This window comes from Dendrobates tinctorius, unplaced genomic scaffold (assembly GCF_039654945.1).
Source record: "Dendrobates tinctorius isolate UK_male_01 unplaced genomic scaffold, ASM3965494v1 ptg000049l, whole genome shotgun sequence".
In the NCBI taxonomy this organism is placed as follows: Eukaryota; Metazoa; Chordata; class Amphibia; order Anura; family Dendrobatidae; genus Dendrobates; species Dendrobates tinctorius.
This window is the reverse complement of record NW_027361717.1, coordinates 25,221,490-25,241,952: the sequence shown is the minus strand read 5'-3', so window position 1 is coordinate 25,241,952 and position 20,463 is coordinate 25,221,490. Positions and strand designations below refer to the sequence as shown.

Below are 20,463 nucleotides of genomic sequence, written 5' to 3'. Positions count from 1 at the left end.
TCAGCAGACCGGGACAGAGAGAATAGGAGAGCGTTGGAGCGACTGCCAACCAGAGTGACTGACCAGCGCCAGGGAGGACTCCGACTGAGGACTCCAGGGGGACGGTATCCAGCAAATCGTCCCAGACTTGCTGCCTCTCCACAGCCCGCGGCCACTGCTGCTCCAGCACAGCTCGCGGCCGCTGTTATCTCCCCTCTGCCCGCGGCTGCAGCGGCCGCTTCCCCTTAGCTCGGATCCGCAGCCCATGCCCAATCACCTGCAGCCACCCTGCGCACACCAGCGGCCGCGACCAGCACCGCGACGTCGGTGGCCACCACTGTCCCGCTCCGGGCTGCATCAGGGGCCGGGCCACTCCTGACTGCGGACTCCCCGTCGCAGCCGTTAGCTGCTCAGGTGGCCTGTCACTCGCCACCGTACACGCCTGCCACCTGCCAGGCTCCAGGGGCTGCGGCCTACTCGTCCCAGGACTCCGCTGGGGCCCGTGGGCTTCCAAAGGCCTCAGCACGCCAACGAGCGCGAAGATTCCAACAGCGCCTCAACAACTGGGCCCAGCAACTCTTACGTCGAAAGGCCAGCAGCCAGAACGGCGAGGGACGTCGGGACAGCTAAGTAGACTCTAGACTTAAGGACCCGCAGTTGGCCACACCGCGGCCCTATAGTGACCGGCCGTTGCCGGGAGTAGTCGTGTTCTACATTACCGTGTTTGCTTGTTTAGAGCCCCTGCGTGGGCAACCTGTGTTACCCCTGTTTCGGTGATCAGGCCGTGACTGAGGGAAGTCCCCTCAAGTCCCATAAACGAATCTTTAAAAGCACCGTAGTTGTCTCGTGACTCGACGCTGCATCCTGCGTACCTGCAAACACCACAACTCTACAATATCTATCTTCAGTGGTCAGTGTGAAAATTGGAAGAATTCTATTTTTTGTAATATAGATTTGATAAGGAAAAAAAATGCTAAAATTAAAAAAAAATACATTTAACACAAAAAAAACAAATTTAAGCAATAGGTAATTTTCTGATTATTACTTCTCGTTATGGATTTTCGCTCTAAACTGACTAGACTAAAAAGTGAATCAGCAACAATTTATCCAGAAAAGTTTGAATTTTTAAAAAGACATTAGCACATGTGTAGGATGTTGGGTAAGTCTGAAATATTTTCACTTTTGTTTACCTACTCTTTAGAGATGAGTGAAACTGAACTGTAGGCTATGTGCGCACGTTGCAGAGTTTCTTGCAGAAATTTCTGCACGGTTTCTGCATCTCTTGGCAGAAATTGCAGTGGAAATTCCGTGCTTTTTTATGCGTTTTTGTTGTGGTTTTTCATGCAGATATTCAAGCGATTTTGTATGCATTTTTGTAAATACATAGAGCTAAATAAATATATTTTATTTAAAAAAAAATTGTGCTGTCATTTCCTTGTTCAACCTCTTCTTTTTCAATCTCTATTGAAGACCATAATATCACTACATACCATGTTCAAATTTATAATGTTTACACACAAAAAAATATAAGTGAATGTATATACTGTATATATAAATATATGTAATACCAAGCCCGAGATTTAGTAATGAACAGGTGTCAACCAGATACCCTCATTAATAAAATGGTACATAAAGAGTTAAATAAAGACACACACACATGAAATCTGCGTGAAATGCAATATCTGTCAATTTTAAAAAAAATTTGTTAAGAAAATTGCGTGGGCTACCGCATAATTTTCATAACCAGCACAGGGAAAGCTGACGGCTGAGGGCTGATGTTAATATTCTGGGAAGGAGCCAATAGCTACAAAGATTCCAGGCTATTAATATCAGCTGACAGCTTTTTGCTTAGCCTTTACTGGCTAGTTTACAGGGGAACCAGCAATTGGATAGCAATAAAATATAACTTTTGCTTCAAATTATAAAATCTAAAAAAGTGCAAGGTGCTCAAATAGCTAACGTGCAACAAGAAAAACTGGTATATACAACATCAATCAACAATTCCTTGATTGAAAGTGTCCTTCAATCATATATTTCTAGATAGACACTATATATGACCCTGTGCAGAATAGCTGCCTTCAAGCATTGGGTATAATAGACAGGCGTAGCCCAAAAAAAAAACAATAATACCCTGATACTCTCTATTACAGTTTGCCCACCAGGCCATCAGTCAGTGATATCCAATGAGAATGAACATCTAACAAACAGACAAAATGCCTACTGATCCGTGCTTACATTTGGCATATAAAGATACATTCATCTTATGGTATTTTAATAAAGCATAAAGGGTATATCCGCATCCTAATTTTGCAAACCCCTGCTTATACACTGACATATATTAGTGGATTAAAACCACAGACCAGCTTTACATTTTATAAACTTCAGTTATGTGTAACTGCAAGCTCTATTTATATACTGTACATAAATGCACAGGTATTCATGACATCATAATGCTTCATTTGTGTCACATTTGAGGTATTACATTTAACATATCAGAGCATATCACCTCAGCTGAGGTATTGTATTTAACATATACATGCCTATAACCTTATTTTACCATTGCACGCCTCATCCTTTTGTTTGAGGTATTTTTCATGACACAAAAATCTCATAGCATGTGTGCAAAAAGAACGGTCTCACCAAATTGCGGGATTATATTCGTGTTTTGAATGACCAACTTTCTCATATAGGATATGGTAAATAAGCACACAACCAGAATAAAGTCCTTTATTTGAAATAATCACACAGACTCCTTTATTGAATCTTAATTAACCATACTTACTGAACACCTAATCCCCAATGCCCTCGTCTCCTGCAACAAAAGCAAAATAATAAACCAGCATAAAATACTATCATGTTCGACATAGTCCATTTAATACCGAGTGTCCCACGGCGATCTCACGTATAGAACAGTCACATCGCCGCCGGTGATACACTGACAGGAGGTAATCTCTCTCGCAGTGTATCACTGAGCTGCCGTGAGAGTTCACTGGAGTTCATCAGCTCTAGTGCTCTCACTCACGGCACTACTGCTGTGTGAGAGCATCAGCGCTGATCAGCTGATGTACTCCGGTGAACTCTCACAGCGGCGCAGTGATACACTGCGGGAGCGATTACCTCCTGTCAGTGTATTGCCGGTAGCCGGGTGACATCAATGTGGGACACTTGGTATTAAATGGACTACGGCAGACAGGGAGTATATATTGGTTTATTTTTGATAAGAAAGACAAAAATCATCAGCTCACCCCTTAGTAGATCCAGGAGACCCAAGCACGGAAGTCTGCAGTGTAGCAGGAGGGGAATCCAATGAATAGAAAAATCCAGCTCTTGGTTCTTCTAGGGTTAAATTTATTCAAAGAGAAATTTTTTAAAAGTCCAACTTCATAAAGACAGCATGAATGTCACCACCATGCTTGGGGACACAAGAACAGACGCGTTTGGAGCTTACAACCTCTTAATCATTGCTTGTAAGCTCAAAACGAGTCTGTTCTTGTGTCCCTAAGTATGGTGGTGACATTCATGCTGTCTTTATGAAGTTGGACTTTTAAAAAATTTCTCTTTGAACAAATTTAACCCTGGAAGAACCAAGAGCTGGATTTTTCTATTCATCGTATTATTTTTGATTGCTTGCAGGAGACGCAGGTGTTGGAGATTAGTTGTTCAATGAGTATGTATATTGTATGTGATTATGTCAATGTTTTGATTTTTATTTTACGATTGAACTCAGACGCCGGAAGATGAGACTATTCTCTCATCATCGGCTCAAGCTGTCTGTTATATGTGACAGCTGACGTAGCCAGATTGGAGTAGTGGTTCCATTAGACGACACCTAAGTACAATCACACCCACAGACAGGCGCAGACAGACGCAGACACCCACAGATGGACACACACATATTCTCCACTCTCACATATTCTCCGCTCACACATATTCTACGCCCACACATATTCTCTGCCCACACACTCTTCCTCCTTCTGACATAAATTCCTTTGACAATTCTGCAGCATTTTTGGCAGCAAATCCGCAAACCTTTTTACACCTGCGTTTTTGCTGCAGATTTGACTGAATCAATGGAAGTCAATAGGTAAAAAAACGCTGCAGATCGGCAAAAAAAATTGACATGCTGCGGAAATAAAACGCTGCAAAGAAGGACTGAAATTTCCACAGCATGTGCACAACAATTCAGGAATGCTATTGATTAACATTGCTTAAGTAATCCATTGCATTTTTGGAGCATTTCCGCACGGAAAAAATGCTGCGGAAATGCAACAAATCTGCAAAGTGTGCACATAGCCAAAAGGTCAGGGTTCATACCGGACACCTAGTCTCCAGTACTAAACTCCGAACATGGACTTTTTCAACAGAATTATGTTTTACTGATCAGGTTCGGTGCAGAATAAAGTTTGTTGAAATGCTACAGTGCAGCCAATCAACAAGCTTTAAGGCTGTGGGCATTTCTGGAGCCATCACAGCCATGTGAAGAATTGGCATGGCTGTAATTGGCTGGCACAACACGTGACTTAGTCTGAATAAACACTGGATCACAGGTTGCGCCACCATTGTGCTCTGACTAGCGTAGGAACTGTGTAAAATAAATAAATAAACAATTAAAACAAAATATTATTTTTAATAATCAGCCAAGGGAAAGCAGACAGCTGTGAGTTAGTCTTTTGCTGGGAAAGGTCCAATATCCATGGACCTTCCCAGCCTATTAATATCAGCCCTAAAAAAATGATGTGGAATCCTCCTTAATTTTAAAAACCAGCTAAGGCAAAGGAGACTGCTGGGGGCTGATATTAATGGGTTGGGAAGGTCCATGGATATTGACCCCTTCCCAACCTAATAAGACCAGCCTTCACCCACACCAGAAATGCGTTATATGAAGCAGTTCTGGCCCTTAGCTCTTCCCAATTGCCCTGGCGCAATGTCAAGCTTTTGGGGTTGATGTCAGCTGTATAATGTTAGCTGGCATCAAGCCAGGGGGTGAGTAATGTAGAGGCATCTATCAGACAACCACATTACTAAGCCCCAATTTTAAAAAATAAAAAGACACATACAGGAAAAAAAGTTTATTGAATGAAGATTTTCCCACACATTCCCTGGTTTACCCATTTATTTTTATAAAATAATTCCAGCAACTCTGATGTAATCAATTGGGGTTCCCATTACATCCAGCGATTCTCTCCTGCAAAAAATGGAGTCTCATTCTGAGAATGAGGCTCCATAGGTTACTCATAGTTATATCTCACGGTCAAAGACATTACTGAAGTCATCACCCATGAGACATGACCACAAGTGACCTATGCAATCTCAAGAATGAGGATCCATAGGTCCATCCCGCTCATGTCTCATGGGTGATGAAGTTACTGACGTCATCGTCCTTGAGACATGACCGAGAGTAACCTATGAAGCCTCATTCTCAGAATGATGCTCCATAGGTTGCAGGAGAGAATCACTGGACATCGTGGGAACCCTATTGGATTAAATTGGAACTGTTGGAATTATTTTAATTATAAATGGGTAAACCAGAGAATGTGGGGGAGTCTTTATTCTAGTAATTTTTTTCCTGGGCTTGTGTTTTAATTTTTAAATATGGGGTTAGTTATGGGGGTATCAGATAGATGCCCCTCCATTACTAACCTCTGGGTTTGATGCCAGTTGACATTACACAGCTGACATCAACCCCAAAAACTATTAGCCCGATTGCCACCGCTCCAGGGCAATTGGGAAGAGCCGAGGCTAAGAGCCAGAATTGACACATCTAATAGATGCAACATTTCTGAGGTGGCTGAGGACTGGCCTTATTAGGCTTGAAAGGGGCTAATATCCACGGACCTTCACAGCCTATGTACTTTGCCTCAGCTGGTTATTAAGTAGGGGGGACTCCATGTCATTTATTTTGGGTCTCCCTATTTTTAATAACCAGCTGTCACATCGCCGCCAGACTTGGGGCCTGCTGTTCCGGTCGCGGCCACTAGGAGGCGCTGGACCGCTACTTCGTCGCCAGACTCAGGGACGGCTGTTCCTGCCTCGGCCACTGGGAGGGGCCGTGGTTCCGTCACATCAGACTCAGGGCCTACTGTCCCGGCTTTAGCCTCTAGGAGGCGCCGGTCTGTCACGTTGCCTTTAAATTCGGGGTCTGCTGTTCCGGTCGCGGTCACTAGGAGGCGCCATGGCTCGCCCGGGAGTTATGGTGCTGACAGAGTAAGGGCACCTGCGCAGGCATCTGGTGGACGCAGGCTCCGCCCCTCTGTCAGTCATCAGAAGGTTACTGCATCATCATCTGGTCTGGTCCTGGGGGCGGTACTGATGACATCATCAGTCCAGGAACCTGTGAGGGGTGACCTGATCCCTCAAATACCTTGGGACTGGTCTTGCAAGCCGCCGGATATATTCTTGGCTCCCCTGTGTGCTACTTGGTGATTGACTATTGTTTGACTCTGACCTCAGCCTGGATTTCTGACCCCTCTATTGCCTGACGATTCTGTAGTTCTGCTATTCTCCCGGTTTGTGACCTTGGCCTGGATATTCTGACTCTGCTTCTGCCTAACGATTCTGTACCTCTGCCGTCCTCCTGGTTTTTGACTCTGACCTTGGCCTGAATTTGACTCTGCTATTGCCTGCCGTTTCTTGTTCTTCTGCTGTTCGCCTGGTTAAGACTCGGATTCCCGACTACGCTTTTGGTCTCGTCTATTAATCCCTTTCTGGCGATCGTCCTGCTCTGGCCGCTGCTCATATTGAGACAGCTACCTCCTGGGCTCTGCTGTAAATCCAGATCCCTGTATAGGGGTAAAGGGTATCAGTGTTTCTCGGGGTGTTGTCTGGCTGCAGCCCAGAACCGCAGACGGACGTCACACCAGCAAAGGCAAAAAAGATAGAATCAAAAGGTCCATGGATATTGGCCCTTTCCCAACATAGTAAGACCAACTTACACCTGTCTGCTTTCCCTTGTCTGGTTATTAAAAATCATGTTGTTTTTTCCATTTATTTATTAAGTACACACAAGGCACTGCTCTACTCTTCCACCTGGACCTCCGCCTCCTGGTTCAAGATTATTTTTATTATTTTTTAAAATTCTATATTATTTTAAGTAATTTCCCTAGCCACATTTGTTTGCAGGGAAATAGTCCTGCTCTTACCCCCATTTTGCTTCCTTTTGCAGTCCCCTAGCCCTTACTACAACCATTTTACAGCACCAAAGTTTGCGTCTCCATAGACTTATATGGGGTTTAGGGTCACGTTCGGGTCAAGTTCTGGTGTTCAAACTGAACTTTGGACTAAAGTTCGGACGATCCCGAACATCCACGGGTCCGCTCATGCGTACTCTTCTTGTTTCCTCTAGTCTACTTTGCCTACATATTGGTGCAAAATCTCAGTTGCAGGGTATGTTTATTCTGTACATATGGAAACATCCTTCAGCTACTAATAGAAAGCGAATCAAGTTCGCTTTGGATAAAACAAATGTCTCATTTCATAGCCATTGAATTATACTGAAGACACAGCAGATGTACAGCAGTTACAGCTGATACAGATATACAATACTAGCTATGAACTCGTTCTACGCCCGGGTGGCGAGCATTTTTATTGGTATATGGTCTCCCATCCTGGTATGTGCTGCCACCCTCCTATCCTGGTATGCATGGCACCCCTCATTCCTATCCTGGTATGCTTCGTATCCTCACCCCCCCATCCTGGTATGCATGGCACCCCATTCTTCATCCTGGTATGCATGGCCCCCTCACCCCCCCAATCCTGGTATGCATGGTACTCCCTCATTCCTATCTTGGTATGCATGGTCCCCTCACCCCCTATCCTGGTATGCATGGTACCCCTCATCCCACAATTCTGGTATGCATGGTACTCCCTCATCCCTATCCTGGTATGTATGGTCCCCTCACCCCCTATCCTGGTATGCATGGTCCTCTCACCCCCCTATCCTGGTATGCATGGTCCCCTCACCCCCTATCCTGGTATGCATGGTACCCCTCATCCCCCAATCCTCGTATGCATGGTACCCCTCATCCCCCAATCCTGGTATGCATGGTACTCCCTCATGCCCCAATCCTGGTATGCATGGTACTCCCTCATCCCCATCCTGGTATGTATGGTCCCCTCACCCCCAATCCTGGTATGCATGGTACTCCCTCATCCCCATCCTGGTATGTATGGTCCCCTCACCCCCTATCCTGGTATGTATGGTACCCCTCATCCCCCAATCCTGGTATGCATGGTCCTCTTACCCCCCTATCCTGGTATGCATGGTCCTCTTACCCCCCTATCCTGGTATGCATGGTCCTCTCACCCCCCTATCCTGGTATGCATGGTATACCTCATCTCCCAATCCTGGTATGCATGGTACCCCTCATCCCCCAATCCTGGTATGTATGGTCCTCTCACCCCCCTATCCTGGTATGCATGGTCCCCTCACCCCCTATCCTGGTATGTATGGTCCTCTCACCTCCCCTATCCTGGTATGCATGGTCCCCTCACTCCTATTAAAACTACACACATACAAAAAAAAAAAAACAATTATACTCACCCTTCTTTCCTGTGCTCCAGCGGTGTCACGTTCTGCTGGAGGCCGGGACAGGAGTGCAGCCGGAATCGCGCATGCCCATAGCGCTGTCCGGCGCCATATTGCTGAAGACACACTGCAAGTGTGTCTTCAGTAAAATGGCACCAGATCGCGCTATGGGCATGCGCGATTCCGGCCGCACTCCTGCCCCGGTCTCCGGCCGAAGAGAAGCGCTGCGGCAACTCTCCTCCCGGTCAGGTAAGTATGTAAGTATGGTTTTCAGCAAGTGATCTACTAGCTAGAAATAATATCTTCACCAGCAAGCTAGACAAATACAAGAAATTAAAACTAATAAACTTTATTCTAAATAGATTAAAAAAGGACTTAGTCCATTTTAAAAAATGCACATGTACAAAAACACAAACACAAACATAAAACCGCTGAAAGCGGTAAGACCAAACTTCAAAAACTTTCCGGTTTACTCTTAGTGTCGTAGTCCAAATAGTACATAGGCACTCCTTCAGAGTATCCGCTTAGTATAAATTTGTTTGGAACAAGCACTCTCTTATAGTGCCATAAATTGTCTATATTAAATCCATTGCTTTTGAATCGATGTGTTACTACTGTATTACATCTATCATTCACACTCTCAATGATTTTTGACAATTTTTACAACAACAGCCTATATTATACACAATGGCATGGCACACAATCTGAGCTTCTTCAACTAAGGTGTGAACCTATACATTGCTCTAGTTATGCAGTTCACCACCTTCACAGACTTCTTTTAGAAAAAATAACGTATATCATGGAGAGATCTCACCCAGATGTTTTTCAGTAATGGGTTCCTCCATGTGACGCTCCCTTCTCCCTACGCGTTTCACCGTCCAGATCATCAGGGGAGTCTCTGGGTCAAACCTAATGCCTTCATAGAAAAAGTGCCATCACAGGGCTGTTCATTTGGTTGCTTTTTATAACATGCACTCATTAGTATGTTCCCGCCTCCTACAAGTAGGTGGGTGTATGCCCATGACCACTTCCTGTTGATGTGTTACTATAGTGATAGGCCTATTGCTCATATGTTTCTAATGCCACCTTCTGACTCATTCAAATAAAACCTTTATCACAAGTATACTCAGACATATATGATTGCGCAGGAATCAACCTTCTCATAAGGTATACACTCATGCGCGCTCTATATACTTCATTCAGCTTATCGGGTTGCCTGGTAACGCGCTGACGTCACTCCTCTCTCCTTCCTTTCTGGCGTGGGCACACCGCGCCTGCGCGCTCTTCACTTGTCAAGTCCAACCCTCCTTCCTATGTCAGAGCGCTTGTTTCCTCCCATCGCTGAGTCACCATCCAGGGACACAACGCGCCTGCGCACTCCATATGCAGCCGCTTCTTACAAGCTTCATCCTCTAAGTGCATATAATCCCATCACAGGGTTATCACCCGGGAACACTTGTATATCTATCTACCCTTCATATGCGCTTCATCTAGTACTTTCCTTGCGTCTGTCAACTTATGTCAATTTTCATATAAGTATAATTAGCGTTATTTAGCGAAGCGACAGTATATGTGAACTTTAGTATTTTTTTTTTTTAAAAAAACGATATTGATCTATACCCGCATATAATTACGATTAACATATTTTAGCGTTATATGGCAGATGTCCCCTGCTATTTAATAATACATGGCATATATACACTTTAATCACTATTAGTAACGGAAGTGTTCCCTCTACAATTCCCAGGATACATGTGGGCATAGATTTTACCCTTGTGTAAGATATATAACAGTCATTTTGGGCATACTTCACAGATTCATCATCCGATATTGAGATCTTTAAGTAATAAATCTAAAGTATTAAACTCTGTTTCAATACTCCTTGATTTTCTCTTTTCAACTATCTCAATCGATCACCTAGGGCTATATACAGTACTTGACTTGGACTTGATACATCTCCCTTCGAGACGAAACTTCTTGTCGTCTCTTTGTCTCACTCTAGTTTATTTAACGGCTTAACTCCGCACTTAAGGGAACAAAAAAAAAGACCATAAGTCCTATTAAAAAGGTGTAACCCCTTCGGTCTCCCTCCTGAGTAACCCCACTACCCTTTAACTCCTATACAGGGATCTGGCTTTACGTGGGGCACAGTGGAGCTTGTCCTCTGGGGTTCAGTACTCATTATATGTGGTATGATAAGTTATAAAAAAGCCGCAAAGGATAGTTGGTCGTTCAGGCCTGTTGGTTGGAGTGTCCTCAACCAGAAAATCCATTTACATTCCTTCTGGAGGATCACTCTATCCCAATCTCCTCCTCTATGGGGGTAGGGAACTTTCTCTATCCCAATAAATTGGATTTTACTATAATCACCTTGATGTATCCTATTGATGTGGTTCGCTATGGCTGTATCTCTTCGATTCACCACATCACCAACATGTTCACGTATCCTCTTCCTGAACTCTCTTCTGGTTTTCCCTACATATTCCATCCCACATATACAAGTTGCCTTATAAATCACCCCACTAGTGCGACAATTAATAAACTGTCTAATGGTGTAAGTTTTCTTGTTGTTCGTACTCATAAAAGTCTTCCCTTGCGTTACTGACTGACATGCTATACAGTTGCCGCATCTATAGCACCCTTTTACCTCCCTTTCTAACCAGGTGCGTGTTGGAATCTCTCTAAAATGACTGTGCATGAGTCTATCTTTTAAAGATTTATTCTTTTTATATGTCACTTGCGGTTTAGAGCCTAACGTTTTCTCGATATCTGTATCCATTTTAAGGACTGGCCAGTGTCGTTCTAAAATTTCTTTAAATTTTTCTGACCCATTCGAGAACTTGGTAATAAAACGTGTAACCTCTCTGTCCTCTTTTTTTTCCCCCTTCCTTAATAGTTCTTTTCGATCTTTCTTTAAAGATTCCCCATAAGCGGCCTTCAAAACGTGATCTGGGTATCCTCTCTCCCGGAATCTCTCCCTCATGTCATCAGCCTGTTATTTAAATTTCTGAGGGTTTGAGCAGTTACGGCGTAACCTCAAATATTGTCCTTTTGGTATCCCTCTTTTTGTGGAAGAGGATGATTGCTCTCCCATCTTAGAAGTGAGTTAGTAGCTGTTGGTTTCCTATAATTGCTCGTTTCTAGGATTCCATCAATTCCCTTTTTGACACACACATCCAAAAATCTCATTTCTGATCTATGTACCTCATATGTGAATCTAAGGCCTAAATCATTACAATTAAGGTCATTCACAAAAGAGACAAACTCAGATTCTGTACTCCTCCAAATCACAAAAATATCATCAATATAGCGTAGCCATAGGGCTACGCTATCATGTCGAGAATTCATATCGTTAAACACAATTTTTTCTTCCCACCAGCCCAGGAGCAAATTTGCATAAGTGGGCGCACAAGGGCAGCCCATTGCAGTGCCCCTGAGCTGGTGGAAGTACTTATTCCCAAAGAGAAAGACATTATTTGTAAGGCAGAATTTCAAAGCTTTTAAAACGAAATCGTTATGTTTCATAAAGAAGCGTCCCCGAGATTTAAGATAGTATTCCACAGCCATCAGGCCTTTTTCACGGGGTATCGAGGAGTACAATGCCTCCACATCTATGCTCCCAAAAATCATGTCTTCCTCAAGGCATATACCATCTAATCTACATAGAAGATCACCTGTATCTCTAATATATGAACTCAAGTTCGTTACAAAAGGTCTTAATATCTGGTCAAGATACATTCCTAGATTCTGGGTCACACTATTAATACCTGCCACTATAGGTCGACCTTTTAAAGGGGTAAGACCTTTATGGATTTTTGGGAGGCAATAAAAAGTCGCCATAGTAGGATGTAAGGGAATCGAGAAGTCTTTTTCTTTTTTATCGATGACTTCCGAGTCAAAGCCTTCATTAACTAACGTCCTAAGAGAATCAGATATACTCACTATGGGGTTAGATGATAATATCTCATAACTCAACCTGTCTTCTAATATAGAAAGGCACATGTTCTTATAACTAGATGTATCCATAACAACAATGTTCCCTCCTTTGTCGGAACTTTTTATAATGACACTCCTGTCATTCTCAAGTCTCTTAAGACTTTCCATCTCCTCTTTCCCCAAGTTATAGAACCTTGAGTTCAAAAGATCTCCTGATTTCATCAAATCATTTGTAACAAGATTAACAAAGATATCAATTGAGTTAACATCACCTGTGGGAGGGGGCATAACCGTACTTTTTTTCTTTAGATCTGTAAATGGGCCCTCGCCTTTAAGATTAGGATTATCATCCCCCAGGTGAAACAGGAACCGTACATCCTGTAATAAATCTTCGGAGATACCCAGTTCTTGGGAAAACCTCTGATCTTGTTTAGAAAAATGTTTTTTCCATTTTAATTTACGGGCAAACAGGTGTAGATCTTTCACGGTTTCAAAGATGTCTATGTCTGATGTTGGTACAAAAGAAAGACCTTTACTAAGCACACACATCTCAGTTTCAGTCAGGGGGCGTTGTGATAAATTAATTACCTCTGGCCCTCTGGTCCGCTGTGTGGATTTAAGCGGTGTCTTAATGGATAACTTAGATCTAAAAAATCTCTCTTCGGTGACCTCTTATGGGAGCCTCTATTAAATTTACCCCTTTCTCGAATGGGTCAGAAAAATTTAAAGAAATTTTAGAACGACACTGGCCAGTCCTTAAAATGGATACAGATATCGAGAAAACGTTAGGCTCTAAACCGCAAGTGACATATAAAAAGAATAAATCTTTAAAAGATAGACTCATGCACAGTCATTTTAGAGAGATTCCAACACGCACCTGGTTAGAAAGGGAGGTAAAAGGGTGCTATAGATGCGGCAACTGTATAGCATGTCAGTCAGTAACGCAAGGGAAGACTTTTATGAGTACGAACAACAAGAAAACTTACACCATTAGACAGTTTATTAATTGTCGCACTAGTGGGGTGATTTATAAGGCAACTTGTATATGTGGGATGGAATATGTAGGGAAAACCAGAAGAGAGTTCAGGAAGAGGATACGTGAACATGTTGGTGATGTGGTGAATCGAAGAGATACAGCCATAGCGAACCACATCAATAGGATACATCAAGGTGATTATAGTAAAATCCAATTTATTGGGATAGAGAAAGTTCCCTACCCCCATAGAGGAGGAGATTGGGATAGAGTGATCCTCCAGAAGGAATGTAAATGGATTTTCTGGTTGAGGACACTCCAACCAACAGGCCTGAACGACCAACTATCCTTTGCGGCTTTTTTATAACTTATCCTACCACGTATAATGAGTACTGAACCCCAGAGGACAAGCTCCACTGTGCCCCACGTAAAGCCAGATCCCTGTATAGGGGTTAAAGGGTAGTGGGGTTACTCAGGAGGGAGACTGAAGGGGTTACACCTTTTTAATAGGACTTATGGTCTTTTTTTTTGTTCCCTTAAGTGCGGAGTTAAGCCGTTAAATAAACTAGAGTGAGACAAAGAGACGACAAGAAGTTTCGTCTCGAAGGGAGATGTATCAAGTCCAAGTCAAGTACTGTATATAGCCCTAGGTGATCGATTGAGATAGTTGAAAAGAGAAAATCAAGGAGTATTGAAACAGAGTTTAATACTTTAGATTTATTACTTAAAGATCTCAATATCGGATGATGAATCTGTGAAGTATGCCCAAAATGACTGTTATATATCTTACACAAGGGTAAAATCTATGCCCACATGTATCCTGGGGATTGTAGAGGGAACACTTCCGTTACTAATAGTGATTAAAGTGTATATATGCCATGTAATTTTTTTTAAAAAAAATACTAAAGTTCACATATACTGTCGCTTCGCTAAATAACGCTAATTATACTTATATGAAAATTGACATAAGTTGGCAGACGCAAGGAAAGTACTAGATGAAGCGCATATGAAGGGTAGATAGATATACAAGTGTTCCCGGGTGATAACCCTGTGATGGGATTATATGCACTTAGAGGATGAAGCTTGTAAGAAGCGGCTGCATATGGAGTGCGCAGGCGCGTTGTGTCCCTGGATGGTGACTCAGCGATGGGAGGAAACAAGCGCTCTGACATAGGAAGGAGGGTTGGATTTGACACGTGAAGAGCGCGCAGGCGCGGTGTGCCCACGCCAGAAAGGAAGGAGAGAGGAGTGACGTCAGCGCGTTACCAGGTAACCCGATAAGCTGAATGAAGTATATAGAGCGCGCATGAGTGTATACCTTATGAGAAGGTTGATTCCTGCGCAATCATATATGTCTGAGTATACTTGTGATAAAGGTTTTATTTGAATGAGTCAGAAGGTGGCATTAGAAACATATGAGCAATAGGCCTATCACTATAGTAACACATCAACAGGAAGTGGTCATGGGCATACACCCACCTACTTGTAGGAGGCGGGAACATACTAATGAGTGCATGTTATAAAAAGCAACCAAATGAACAGCCCTGTGATGGCACTTTTTCTATGAAGGCATTAGGTTTGACCCAGAGACTCCCCTGATGATCTGGACGGTGAAACGCGTAGGGAGAAGGGAGCGTCACATGGAGGAACCCATTACTGAAAAACATCTGGGTGAGATCTCTCCATGATATACGTTATTTTTTCTAAAAGAAGTCTGTGGAGGTGGTGAACTCCATAACTAGAGCAATGTATAGGTTCACACCTTAGTTGAAGAAGCTCAGATTGTGTGCCATGCCATTGTGTATAATATAGGCTGTTGTTGTAAAAATTGTCAAAAATCATTGTGAGTGTGAATGATAGATGTAATACAGTAGTAACACATCGATTCAAAAGCAATGGATTTAATATAGACAATTTATGGCACTATAAGAGAGTGCTTGTTCCAAACAAATTTATACTAAGCGGATACTCTGAAGGAGTGCCTATGTACTATTTGGACTACGACACTAAGAGTAAACCGGAAAGTTTTTGAAGTTTGGTCTTACCGCATTCAGCGGTTTTATGTTTGTGTTTGTGTTTTTGTACATGTGCATTTTTTAAAATGGACTAAGTCCTTTTTTAATCTATTTAGAATAAAGTTTATTAGTTTTAATTTCTTGTATTTGTCTAGCTTGCTGGTGAAGAAGTATGTAAGTATGGCGTCGGAGATGGCGGTATGCAGTATGTACGGTACCGCCATCTCCGGCGCCATACACACTCCTCACCGCTGGATGCCTCATTCTGTCTGGAGCCAGACTGCGCAGGCGTGTCGCGCTTGCGCAGTCTATAAAGGCTTTGGACAGAGTGACGATTACAGCGTTATATTATAGATATGCAGCTGATAGAGATGTACGGTATATACAGATGATACAGGTATACAGTATATACACTAATACAGGCTTCCAGTATATATAGCAGAGACAGAGGTACAGTATATACAGCTGATGAGATGTACAGTATATACAGCTGATACAGATGTACAGTATATACAGCTGATACAGATGTACGGTATATACAGCTGTTACAGGTGTACAGTATATACAGCTGATACAGATGTACTGTATATACAGCTGATACAGATGCACAGTATATACAGCTGATACAGATATACAGCTGATACAGATATACAGTATATACAGCTGATACAGATGTACGGTATATACAGCTGATACAGATATACAGTATATACAGCTGATACAGATATACAGTATATACAGCTGATACAGATGTACAGTATATACAGATGATACAGATGTACGGTATATACAGCTGATACAGATATACAGTATATACAGCTGATACAGATCTACGTTATATACAGTTTTTACAGGTATACAGTATATACAGCTGATACAGATGTACAGTATATACAGTTGAAACAGATGAACAGTATATACAGCTGATACAGATCTACATTATATACAGCTGTTACAGGTATACAGTATATACAGCTGATACAGATATACAGCTGATACAGATGTACAGTATATACAGATGATACAGATGTACATTATATACAGCGGATACAGATGTACAGTATATACAGCGGATACAGATATACAGTATATACAGCTGATACAGATGTACGGTATATACAGCTGATACAGATATACAGTATATACAGTTGAAACAGATGAACAGTATATACAGCTGATACAGATCTACATTATATACAGCTGTTACAGGTATACAGTATATACAGCTGATACAGATATACAGCTGATACAGATGTACAGTATATACAGATGATACAGATGTACAGTATATACAGCGGATACAGATGTACAGTATATACAGCGGATACAGATATACAGTATATACAGCTGATACAGATGTACGGTATATACAGCTGATACAGATATACAGTATATACAGCTGATACAGATGTACGTTATATACAGATGATACAGATATACGGTATATACAGCTGATACAGATATACAGTATATACAGCTGATACAGATATATATACAGTATATATAGCTGATACAGATGTATGGTATATACAGCCGATACAGATGTACAGTATATACAGCTGATACAGATATACAGTATATACAGCTGATACACATGTACACTATACGCAGCTGATACAGATGTATGGCATATACAGGTATACAGTATATACAGCTGATACTTACCAAGGTCACAATTTTTGGTCTTCTTAGAAATCAGATAGACAGGGATATTCCATCCCATCATGTCCCCAACACCGGTGTGACAGGACTTTTTGCCTTGAAGATTGTTCCATGTGATATCTTTATCCTTCTTCTTCACTATGGCTACAATTCTGTATGAGCCAAACTCTGCATAAAAAATAAAGATTCATAGTAAATACAGGTCACCTCTAAAATACCTCAGTAATGAGCTGGATATTTCATTTGGAGGGAAAACAGTGGCAAATCAGAGACATGATTCATATGTTTTACATGTAACATTTGGAGTGGATTTTCCTCTGTGTAATATGAAGGGTAAAATCTGTAATTAATTCAGCACAAAAAATTCACAGATTTAGTAATAGAGATCCCCATACACATATCTGCCTTACAGAGACCTGTAGGTAATGTTCAAGACACGCTGATAAATCTGGCAGTGATATTCTGGTGTAAAGTGTAAGGTTTTATGTCAGTGATATCAGCAGATCTATAACTACAGTATTCACTAGAGTCTGTACTGTACCTATTGTGACAGGGTCACTGGTGCCGTATGTGAGGGGAGATATATGTCGCAAAGGTTATTATCGTGTGATGTGAAAGCCATAAGTTTTCTTCCAGCATGATATGTGCGGAGAGTAAATCAGTCGTTCTCAGGGTCTGGCTTTCATAGTGAGTAGGTCAGAGATGGGTGGGACGCCTACTCACTATATCTCCACCTCAAGTGTGTGTGTCATGATCCATGCTGGATCATGACAGATAAAAAGCACAGGTAACTTTTTTTTTCCTTAAGCGTGTGCTTAAGTTTTGGTTTTGCCCCCGGTGGCCATTAGGATTATTACACAGTGGTGTCTTTTGTTCTAGTTTGCCCCCGGTGGTGGTGAGCGTCATTGCACTCTGGTTTCTTTAGTGCATGTGATTATAAAGCAAGTGTGATTTGCTGGCTCTTACCTATAAAAGAGATTCAGGTGTTGCAATCACGGTTGGTGATAGTGTTCATTTCAACCATCCTTGGTGGAGGAAGGATCTAGAGAGAGGTCCTGGCAGCTCAGTCAGAGCCCTATTGTGGAAGGAGTCAGAGGGGATTTCCTTGCAGCTCTGACAGAGCTTGGTGGCAGCTATTCAGGAGGAAAGCTGCATTCTGGTGGTGGACTCAGAGCAAAGCTAAGTGGTGTTTCCCCGTTTGTGTTTTTCCTTAGTGTGTATTAGTACAGCGGTGGGGCCAGTGCCTGCGCCACCCAGCTCCCTAGCAAGGGATAGGTGTAGGGTGTGCTAGGGCGACAGGTTTCTGATTGGCGCCCGGTGCGGAATCGGCATAGGGAACGTTAGGAGCGTTAGGGACACTGACTCAGGGGAGTGCAGGAGGTCTCCACGTCCCCGTTCCCTATCGCAGGGCCCACCGTTGTAACTGTTTTCCCTTCCCCTTGTCTTGTTGTTTTAGTTACCGGCCTGCGAGCCGTGTCACACAGGACAGTATCATGTGCCGCGTCTTGTTGTTTTAGTTACTGGCCTGCTGGTCGCATCACACAGGACGGGTCCACGTGACAGTGTGGTTGGAAAGAGTTAAATGTCCAGCCACTGTTTTTTCTGTCTGTTCTGTTTGGAGGAAGGAAGCCTCCAGGCTGAAGTTTCAGTGAGAGCTGCTGTGTGTGTGTTTGTCCCAGAAGGCGGGAGCCATACTGGGAAAGGAATTTGTATGGACATTTTATTTTCATTTGTGCCAGAAAGGCTGTTTTTGTTACTATTTTGGGCTTTATGGTTTATGAAGTAATAATCCACCTAGAGACTTTTAGGTTAAAGTGTTCCTGTGTCTACCTCGGGGAACAGCTAAGAGAGTCAACCTTCCACACTATATTATGTATAGGAAGAGGGAGGACTGGGAGCTTGCATCGCATCCAAATAAAAGCCACTCTGGGCTGAGTGCAATCTTGCACAGGTGTGTGCACGTTTCGCTGGTGAGCACAGCAGGAATCCACAAAGAAGAGAAAATTGTTCGGCACACCGACCATAAAATTAGAAAAACTTTATTCGGCTATTATGCCATATTAAAATGTAGAAAACACCTGACGCGTTTCTGGTGCACAAGAGGCACCCATAGTCATAGGTAATTAAAAACAAAATATATAGAAATAATATAGAGGTAGTGAACCAATCAGAAAACACATACCATTAATTACAAGAAGTGACAACACCTGAAAAGTTGAAAAAGTTGCTTGCGACAATATAATTAAATACAGCCAGTTAGTAAATATAATACAGATCGTTCCTAAAATTCATGCCACCAGGACATTTTGTATCAAGCTTTAGGATCCAAAAAGCTTCTCCTATATTCAGCAATTTCTGTCTATCTCCACCTCGCACAGGAGTATTAACTCTTTCCAAACCATAGAATGCAAATGATTCCATAATACTATGATGGATTTGAACAAAATGTTTCACCACTCCAGAATAAGAAGCGTTTTTTGGTTCAATATTTTTAACATGTTCCGCTATTCTCTTTTTTATTTTTCGTATAGTGCAACCAATATATTGAATTTTACATGTTATGCAGCAAATGCAATAAACTATAAATTGGCTATCACAGTTCATGAAAGACATAATTTGCTGGGAACCTCTATAAGAAACAATAAATTTAGTTTTGTCTATGGCATATATGCACACATTACATCTGGAACCGGCGTATTTATGAAATCCAATGGAGGTTAACCAAGTATTAATACTATCCGGTGATTTAAGAAGACTTGGAGATAAATAATTCGCTAGACTTGTTCCCCTCCGGGCAACATATCGCCATCCAGTCGTATAATCTGTCTCACTTTGTCATCTTGGTTTATGACGGGCAAATATTTTCTCACAATTTCCCTGATTTCATTGACCTGGGGGCTGAAAGGGGTCGAAAAGGTGACTATTGAGTTATATGAATTTGCACGTTTTTCTCTAAGATTAGAAAATCTAGGTTTATTTGATGCTCTATGAAACGCATCATTTACATTTCGATAATTATATCCTCTGTCATATAACCGTTTCTTAACGACATTGCTTTCCTGGAGAAAAAGAACATGATCTGAGCATTTTTAGCCCTATTAAATTCCCCATAGGGGATGGATTTAATGGTGTTTTGGGGATGACATGAAGAAGAAAGCAATAATGAATTGCCTGCGGTTTCCTTTCTGAAAATAGTAGTGTGAACTTTGCCAGTAACAGAATCACCTGTGAGAAATATACTTAGGAAAGATACTTGAGTACCTACACTACTGATGGTAAAAAACAAATTTAAATTGTTAGAATTGAGGTAGGAGTGGAAAAGGGACAAATGAGTGGAATCACCCTGCCAAACAAACATCAGATCGTCCACATAT

At 42.1% G+C, this 20,463-nt stretch overlaps 1 protein-coding gene across 1 annotated transcript in view; it reads right to left on the bottom strand.

Moving 5' to 3' along the window:
- Positions 1 to 20,463, bottom strand: part of LOC141091152 (saxiphilin-like) — a 149,583-nt gene that overhangs the window by 46,549 nt on the left and 82,571 nt on the right. The window contains exon 15 of the mRNA XM_073576550.1: positions 17,093 to 17,257. Coding sequence (XP_073432651.1) covers positions 17,093 to 17,257 — 165 coding nt within the window. The remainder of the gene's footprint in view (positions 1 to 17,092; positions 17,258 to 20,463) is intronic.